At 33.8% G+C, this 9,820-nt stretch overlaps 1 protein-coding gene across 2 annotated transcripts in view; it reads left to right on the top strand.

Moving 5' to 3' along the window:
• The window catches only part of gabra6b (gamma-aminobutyric acid type A receptor subunit alpha6b), a 45,963-nt gene that overhangs the window by 863 nt on the left and 35,280 nt on the right, over nt 1-9,820 (top strand). For both annotated transcript variants that reach the window (XR_015520746.1, XM_087301949.1), the window contains exons 3-7: nt 21-88; nt 1,244-1,464; nt 2,952-3,034; nt 3,783-3,926; nt 6,758-6,910. Coding sequence is in view for 1 of the 2 variants with exons in the window: in XM_087301949.1 (XP_087158075.1) it covers nt 21-88; nt 1,244-1,464; nt 2,952-3,034; nt 3,783-3,926; nt 6,758-6,910 (669 nt within the window). In the remaining variant the exon portion in view is untranslated. The remainder of the gene's footprint in view (nt 1-20; nt 89-1,243; nt 1,465-2,951; nt 3,035-3,782; nt 3,927-6,757; nt 6,911-9,820) is intronic.

Raw genomic sequence — 9,820 nt, 5'->3', positions numbered from 1 at the left:
CTTTTTTATATATACTTCAGGTCCTGTCACTGAGGTTAAAACAGACATCTTTGTCACCAGCTTCGGTCCAGTTTCTGATGTGGAAATGGTATGTGATTTAAAGCCATTATATCTATACATGCAAACATAAACACAAATCCATTGTAACTGCATGTTTTCTATGCCCACTAGCCTCTAGTAGCGTTGGCCTGGCTTCATTATTCTGACATTTGGGCAGGATGTCATTATAGCAGCTTAGGGATTTTAATCTGGTTGACAATCCCTGACAGTGAGGGTCCCGGCTCAGCTTTCTTTCCTCTGTTGCACTCTACACTGTTTTTCTAGAGTGTCCAAAGCCACCTCGCTTGCCATGTGATACACTGTGACAATTTGAAAGACAGTATAGATAAGTCTCTGCCAAGATTAGTGGGGGGGGGGGGGGGGGATAAAAATATACCTCTCCTGAGTGAATGCATACCAACCTGGATCAGAAAACATATCCGATGACACTTTGCTGATGTGTTCGCTCATACAGAATAATTGTGGGTTGCCGTTTACATATTTCGCCATGTGATAATTGAGATTTGTGTCATTTCCAAAACTACAGTCGTGAAAGATATAAAGAAACAATTTACACCTTAAAAATGTCTCGTAAATTCACATTTAGAAAAAAATGTCTTGTTTCTAGTCCAAATGTCTAAAAATGCTTAAATCAGGAAACATTTTCTAGACAAGCAAATGATATTGTTGAGTTTTCAGAAATAATATGTCAAAATTAAGTGTTTATCCTTTAAAAAAAGGCTAAATAATCTGCCAATGAGGTAAGTAGTATAATCTTGTTTTTCCTTTTGACATTAGATTATTTTACTTATCCCATTGGCATATTATTTTGCTTGTTTTAAGGAAAAACTCACTTAATTTTGGCATATTATTTCTCAAAACAAGACATTATATGTTGCTTGTCTTAAAAATGCTTCTAGATTTAAGAATTTTAGAATATTTGAATTAGAAACGAGACAAATAATAAATTTTTTTGCAATGTACAAGAACAATTTACTCTAAAAAATTCCTCATAAATTCACAATTATAAAGAAACTGCAGGTAACATCGCGAATGCATGACATTTTAAAGTGCAAATATTTAATTTCATATGGAGTGCATTGTAAAATATACTCCAGTAATCTTAGTTTTGTTCCTAAAACTAAATGACAGTGCATGTGTGTATCTCATAAAACCCTTAAAGGATCAATCAAACGTTTCTTAGGAATACACGATGGATGTGTTTTTCCGGCAAACGTGGATAGATGACCGGCTGAAATTTGAGGGCCCCATTGAGATCCTGCGTCTGAACAACCTAATGGTCAGCAAGATCTGGACGCCGGACACTTTCTTCCGAAATGGCAAACGTTCGATTTCACACAACATGACCACTCCCAACAAGCTGTTCCGCATCATGCAGAACGGAACTATTCTGTACACCATGAGGTAACCCGCCTGCCAAAACATTTGCTCTCCAAGTCAAAAATGGACTGTGCACTTGCTCTTTATAACTGCAGGAGAAACACATCATTTACCAGTCTACAATATATATTTATTTTATATATTCAGTTTAAGTCAGAATAATTAGATCTCCTGCAAATTTCAAATATAACAAATTTCAATTTCAAATATTACCCAAATGATGTTTAACAGACCAAGGAATTTTTCCACAGTATTTTCTATAATATTTTTTTCCACTGGAGAAAGTCTTATTTGTTTTAATTCGGTCACAATAAAAGCAGTTTTTATTTTTTTTTAAACAATTTTAAGGTCAATATTATTAGCCCCTTTATTTTTATTATGATTGTCTACGGAACAAATCACTTAACATAGTTAAGCCTTTACATATTACTTTAAGCTGAATACTAGTATCTTAAAAATAAGTTGAACATTATGTACTAATTTATTATGAGATAAAATAAATCAGTTATTAAATAGAAATTAGTTATTAAAACTATTATATTAAAAAATGTCTTGAAAAAACTGAGATTGAGGGAAAATATACTGGGGGAGGGGCTAATAATTCAGGAGGGCTAATAATTTTGACTTTAACTGTATTTTAATGTATATTAAATACTGTATATTCTAGAATAAACACACATTGCAACAACAACAAAAAAAAGTTTCATATCTAGAGTTTTTGTCTAGTTTCTAGTCTAAATATCTAAAAATTGTAAAATCAAGAAGAATTAATCTAATCAAGAAATCAAAATTAGGTGGGTTTTTCCTTAAAACAAGCAAATTCATTACTTTGGAATAACATTATTTTGTCTACCACCCTGACAGATTAGTTAGTTAAAAGAAAAGCTTACTTCGATTGGACTTATTATTTCCGAAAATGGCGACGCAGTGGCGCAGTAGGTAGTGCTGTCGCCTCACAGCAAGAAGGTCGCTGGTTCGAGCCCCGGCTCAGTTGTCGTTTCTGTGTGGAGTTTGTATTTTCTCCCTGCATTCGCGTGGGTTTCCTTGGGTGCTCCTGTTTCCCCCACAGTCCAAAGACATGCGGTACAGGTGAATTGGGTAGGCTTATTTGTCCGTAGTGTATGAGTGTGTGTGTGAATGTGTGTGTGTGGATGTTTCCCAGAGATGGGTTGTGGCTGGAAGGGCATCCGCTGCGTAAAAACGTGCTGGATAAGTTGGCGGTTTATTCCACTGTGGCGACTCCGGATTAATAAAGGGACTAAGAATGAATGAATGAACTTCCAAAAACAAGACAATATATTTTGCTTGTTTTGAAAATGCTCTTAAATGTAAGAATTGTTAGACATTTGAACAAGAAACAACACAAAAAAACTCAAGACAATAGCATTTTTTGCAGTCTACACATATTAAGTGCAAAAAATAAAAAAAGATGGCTCTTTGAAACCCACTGTAGAGTTTAAAATGCTCTGTTATTTCACATAAATTAAAGGTGATTCTTGTGATATTTCCAGGTTAACCATCAACGCTGAGTGCCCCATGCGATTGATCAATTTCCCAATGGACGGACATTCATGCCCTTTGAAATTTGGCAGCTGTAAGTGGGATAAAACCAACATAGGTTCATTCTGAAAACGTAGCCCTATATACAGTTCTGGAGGTCCCAATATATAGCTAAAAATACGTATGGCGGTATGACGCCATTGCTTTTTCGTGCTTACTAGCCCACCGCTCACCTCCATATGGATAGGTTTCCCGCTGTTACCAGTTTGTCCAGTAGCTCGCCATGTACGTCAGCGGACATTAGACGCAGAGCGGAGTTGACCCCGATGACAGGGTTCGAGTCCAGCGAAGAATGATTCCATAAAGGGGTAAGACAAAAACAGAAGCCAAAAAATAAGTAAATAACAGGGTGACAATGTGGTAAAAATCAGGCTGCTGTTAGGGCTTTTCTTTTTCTGGATTGCTTTTTTAAAACTGTGGGTTGTGTTTGGGGGAAAAGGGTGGGCGGGTCAATCGGTGCATTTGAATACACTATTGGTTAGGTTCAGGGAAGGAGGAGCGGGGGTCAGGTTATAGGTCAGTCAGTCAGTCGACAGCAGATTCACGCTAGAACATCAGACGCGAATGGCACTCACAAGAGAAATTTGAGATCACAAAAAACGTACACAATGGCCTCTGGTGGATTCGCGAAAACAAATAATGCAGAAAATGCGCTCTCCAGAAATGTATATAGTGGTACGTTTTCAGAATAAGCCAGAGTTGGATAAAGAGGCACATTTACACCCCTTTTAAAAGCATTTACTGATATGACTGACTTGAGTTTTGATTTGTGTCTGATATAGATGCCTACCCAATGAGTGAGATTGTTTACACGTGGAAGAAAGGACCACTATTTTCGGTGGAAGTTCCACAGGAGAGCTCCAGTCTGCTACAGTATGATCTAATTGGACAGACGGTGTCTAGTGAAAGGTTGAAGTCAAACACAGGTATGAGATTTTTTTCACAACGCTTTTCAAACAGAAGTTGCTGAATTGTACAAAATTTTTTCAAAAAATGTTTTCAAATTTTTTAAATTATCTTGAATGTGTGGTAACAATTTAGTTGAAGGGGTGTTCATAAGACATTTATATTCTTGACATGATACATATTATAGATATGAAAGATTTTATACTTGCTTATGCCAACTGCCATTAAGTGTAATTTACTCTGTTTTGTCATTTTAAATGCAAAGATTTTCCTGATCACTGTTTTCATGTTGTCATTGTCTCATTAAAAGTGTCAATACTATGTCAAATAATTTCATAAGCATCATTAATATTTAATATTAACATTTATATCCATATATACATAATAATATTACAATAGTATTTCAGTGTCATTAATATTTAATGGTATTTAATGACATTTTAATGACAAATTTGATTTGTACCAATGTAGCTGAGGAAAAAAAACATTAATGACACAAATTCCTGACACAATTATAATACCCTTATGATAATCATGTTTATGATGGATTTATGACAATGTTATGTTGTCTTGATAGTGTCAAGTTGTCATGACAAAGACATCTAAAAAAACACTGCTAAAATTTCCACACATTTTCCTTATGTTGTCCCCAAAAAACAAAGCATTTTGTTGATTCAGCTCAAAAATAATTAGTAAATAATAAGAGTAAATGTCACCTTTGCATTTAAAATGATATTACTAATGTAATGACACTTAATGACTGTTGTTATAAGAATGCCTAAAATATCTTTCAATATGTCATGATTATAGCATATTTCATGACAGTCTCATAAACACCCCTTTAAGTAAAGTGACAAGATGATCCCCACATCTATAAAACAAGCAGCGATATACTACTGTTTCTGTTGATTCTGTTTCTGTTTCTGTTGTCACTTTACTTAAAGGGGTGTTTATGAGACTGTTCACTAGTGTCAGTGTTTAAGGATGCAATATAGCTGTAATTTAGCTCCACGGAAGATCATGGTGCCATCATCCAGCCAAAGTCTGTGTGGTCTTAACGATTTATCCAACTAAGTAAGCCAGAAGGCTACTGTATAGTGACCCATTAGATGTATATAGTGCATATGGTGATCCGATTACAGAACTGGAGGGAAAACAAATCAGGAAAGCCATTTTGAAGTGGCCTTAACCCTTTCACACATACGATCACACCAGTGTGATTAGAACGTTAAGTATGCACGCTGGGTTCGCACTCTTTCAAGGACACCATATTCAAGGACTTTTTAAATCACTGATAATTTCAAACTGAGCACCTTTGTAATTCACACCCTAAGCATATGTGCACTATGAAAGTCCTCCCTGTACTTCATATTTCACAACTAGTTGAATTCTATACTGGCAATAATCAAATGTGGCTTCTGAAAGAATTTGCCATAGTTCTTAGATTTAAGATTTTTTAAATTAAAAAGTTTTCTGTTTTTGAAAGCAGCACAGTACAATTGTTGAAATAACACCATCAATTTGAAATTCAAGCACTTTCAAGGACCTCTGTTTGTTTTAAAGTACTTTCCTGGCCTTGAATTAATATGTCTGTAATTCATGTACTTTTAAAAAGCATGGGAACTCTGCGCACGTCATCGACTGCTAACATTCAAATCTGACGGCTCACTCTGAGGCATATAAAGAGATCTGTGGTGCTTGTAATAAATCAAAATTTTTCATTGTTTTCAAACAAATACCATTTATTTTAAGTTTTGGACATTTAATACAATTTAAGGATTGTAAAACGCACGCTGGATAGCATGGTGGCGCAGTGGGTAGCACAATCATCTCACAGCAAGAAGGTCACTGGTTTGAGCCTCAGCTGGGTCAGCTGGCGTTTCTGTGTGGAGTTGGCATATTCTCTCTATGCTGGCGTGAGTTGTTGGCAAGAGTGTGTTGGTGTTTCCCAGTGTTAGGTTGCAGCTGGAAGGGCATCTGCTGCGTAAAACATATGCTGAATAGGTTGGCGGTTCATTCTGCTGCGGTGACCTCTGATTAATAAAAGGACTAAGCCGACAAGAACTTTGAGGTTGTGGTAGACGTTAATAAAATACAATTTAATGGATAATTTAATGAATAATATGAATAATACTCAGTATATTTACCGTTTTTACATTACTGTGATGGTTGGGTTTAGGGTTGGGGTAGTGGTAGATATTAATAAAATGGTCAATTTACTAAATATCATAAATAATTCTTTCTCAAAGATGGGATGCGGCTGGAAGGGCATCCGCTGCGTAAAAATGTGCTGGATAAGTTGGCGGTTCATTCCGCTGTGTGGCGACCCCGAATGAATAAAGGGACTAAGCCGACAAGAAATAAATGAATGAACTTTCAGCCACAGCTGTATCCCTTCTAGCAAAAACCTAAAATGATGCGTTCTAAATAACCGTCACAATAAACAAATAAATAAATAAGTCACTCAGAGGGGTAAGGAAGAGTATTTAGAATTTTTAAAGGGCTCCTGTCAGACCCTGAGATTGTCTGAATGGATTCAAAAATGGTAAAATCAACTGTTAAAACTGTAGAATGAGCCTGTTTGATTATAAGTGCTAAGTTGCTAGCATAAGTGCCCCAAAGTCCACCAAAAAAATTAAAATGCACTTAATGTTTACTCAGGGTTTAAAAACCTTTATGCAATTCTATCGTCTGCTGAGCATAAGAGAAGATCGTTTGAAGAACGTTCCTTGTAGGAAAACGAAACAAAGTTTTTAACAAGTGCAGTGATGTACAGTTTGGGGTGAACAAAATGTTCAGTTTGGGGTGAACTATCCCATTAAGCATGATATCCTGTGTCTTTCTCTTGCAGGTGAATATATAGTCATGACGGTGTACTTCCACCTGCAGAGGAAAATGGGCTTCTTTTTGATCCAGACCTACATCCCATGCATTATGACTGTGATCTTAGCACAGGTCTCCTTTTGGATTGACAAAGAGTCAGTACCTGCAAGAACTGTGTTTGGTAAGCAGCTTTTTTTTGTTGTTTTCTGTTGGGCCAACCAACACCTGACATTTTTATCAGCTAAACAACAAAAAAACTATGACAATGATCAGCTCAGGTACCCCTCATGTGCTTTATCCAGTGTTAAATGCTAATAATGTGAGTTTGAAGGCTTTTTTACTAGATATTTATTGCCATACTACTGAAAGCAGCAGCAGATAATTCACCTCAGATCTTGAAAATAAAAGTAATTGTTTGCGATTGAACTTTAGAACTGTGATTCAGTGCAGGCTAACACATATCAGTGATTCAGCATGTGCATTTAATAATGTTTAAGAGGTTTAATATGTATTAATTAGATTTTAAACCTTACCATTTCGTCGGAGTGCAGTAAATGCACTATTCTGTGCTTCTGAATGGCTGTATTATAGTTCTGTCATGTTTCATCTCATCACATTTTGTCACGTAGTGCGTTGTTATTACACGGGTTACAATGTAATGTTTACATTTGTAATGTTTATGTTTTTTGCTTATTAATAACCACCTCATGTGGAACTCTGAATCTGCGTCTCATTTTGGAGTCTGCTATTGTCGACCGGAGGTCACGTTTTCGGTCGCGGACACATGCTTTAAGAGCCGTCCTGACTGAATGAATCAAATACCCGGTTTTCCATCAAGGCAACCTGGGGTGCTGCAATGTAATTGGCTAAACTGGCATTGGGCGGATTAAAAAAACCAAAACAAAGACAGACATTCTGTCATGTTATGCACATTTTCAAAGCAGAATATCATCAGCATTGTTTTTCAGATAAACAAGAATGTTCACAAAGCATGTTTCTTAAATATCTTCGAACATACCATGGTATTTTTATGCTTTAGAAGAGTACAAAACTTACACACAGCACCTTTAAGGCAAAATAGACAATAGTTCACTGATATGAATGCTGTTTTAAAAGGTAGGCAGCAACAGTGTGCCTTCTAAGATCATTATGACCTTCTTTTGGCCAAACTCCAATGTGTTTCTCACATAAAATGCAATCGCATAGCAACAAGCTCAGTTAAAAAAAGGGAGAAATGGATGCAGTGGTTAAAGTGATCAGAATTAATTCATTCCACACTAAAAGGAGCAGGTTGAGCAGACTATATATTACGTAAAACAGATCGCAGTGCTTTATCTCCAGGTTTTTACGTTTTGTGCATTGATATAAAAATTATGATTTTGGGGCCTTGAAAATGCAGTTGTTACAAAATATAATACAATTAAATATTTATTAATTAATAATAAAGAAGTGACCAAAATGAGGTCGAGTTGTTTAGACCAATAGCTCAGTAAATTAAATTAAATTAAATTAAATTAAATTAAATTAAATTATTTTTTATTATTTTTAATAATAAATAAATAGTTGGTATTTAATGGCATTTTAATACAAAACTGAACTTTTTGTGCTTTTACATAACAGTTATGTTTTTGGTCCCTGCAAGTGCAAAGTTTTAAAATTGTAAATAAAATAAAATAAAGTTAAATTATTTAAAAATTTATTAACAACGTAAAATAAAATAAAAATTTAAATGAATGAATGAATAAATAAATATTTTAATAATAAATAAATTGTTGCTATTCAATACCAATTCTAATAAAAATTAAATCATTTGTGCATTTACATAACAATTATGTTTTGGGTACCTTAATGTTTTCGAAACTGCAAACTGCAAAAAATAAAAATAAAAAAATAAAATAAATAAATAAAATAAAACATATTTTTAAAAGTAAATAAATTGTTGGTATTCAGTTGCATTCTTATACAAAACTGAACTTTTTGTGCAATTAGATTACAGTTACGCTTTATGTCCCTAAAAGTGTAACGTTTTTAAAACAGCAAATAAAATAAAATAAAATAAATTCAAATAAAATAAATAAAATAAGATAAGGTAAGATAAGATAAGATAAAAATAAAATAATAATTATTTTTTATTAATAATAATAAATAAGTAACCAGAATTAGTCCAGTTATTTAGATCATTAGCCCAGTTAATTAATTAAGTGTTTGTGCATTTACATAACAGTTATGTTTTGGGTCTTTGAAACTGCAAATAAAATAATAAAATTAGATTAAATATTTTAATAATAAATAAATTGTTGCTATTCAATTGCATTCTAATACAAAACTAAATCACTTGTGCATTTACATAACCTTTATGTGTTGGGTCCCATAAAATAAAATAAAATAAAATAAAATAAAATAAAATAAAATAAAATAAAATAAAATAAAATAAAATAAAATAAAATAAAATAAAATTAAATTAAATTAATAATTAATACATTTTTGCTATTTAAGTGTAAAACGTTTTGTGCATATAAATAACAGTAATGTTTTGGGACAAATGAAACAAATTTACTCAAATAAAATCAAATAAATAACTAAATAAATGTATTAAAATTATTACACTGTGAAGTCATGCACATACAGATAGCATGTTCACTCTATAGATTAATGCAGTTGGAGTAACTGCTTTGTTTCTACAGGATAACATGTAATCTTTAATCCTGGTGCAAATGTGCATTTCTGAAACTCATTATACAGCAGCAGTTGTATGAGAAACATTTCAAAAAAGGAAGTAAATTGGAAAACTAAATTCTTTTATTTCAATGCATCGTTTTCATGACTCTAAAATTGGTGTACATCTTGTGTTATTCAGCATGAAGCCTGTTGAATTGTTATACTAAACCTATATGCGCTGCTTTACCTTTATTTGCATTGTTTGTTTATTAACTCAATGGAATATAACTTGAGTCTCTCGAGTGTTGCCGCCCATGTAAAGTGTTCTAAATCAGTCACTTATGAAACTCCATTTCTTTACAAGGCAGCAACCATACATGTTGGATCTCACCCATAGAAAGCAGAAGGAGGCGTTTGTATTATAAACACAGCA

Source organism: Danio rerio, chromosome 21, assembly GCF_052040795.2.
Source record: "Danio rerio strain M-AB ecotype USA chromosome 21, GRCz13ab, whole genome shotgun sequence".
In the NCBI taxonomy this organism is placed as follows: Eukaryota; Metazoa; Chordata; class Actinopteri; order Cypriniformes; family Danionidae; genus Danio; species Danio rerio.
This window is presented reverse-complemented; position numbering and strand designations above follow the sequence as displayed.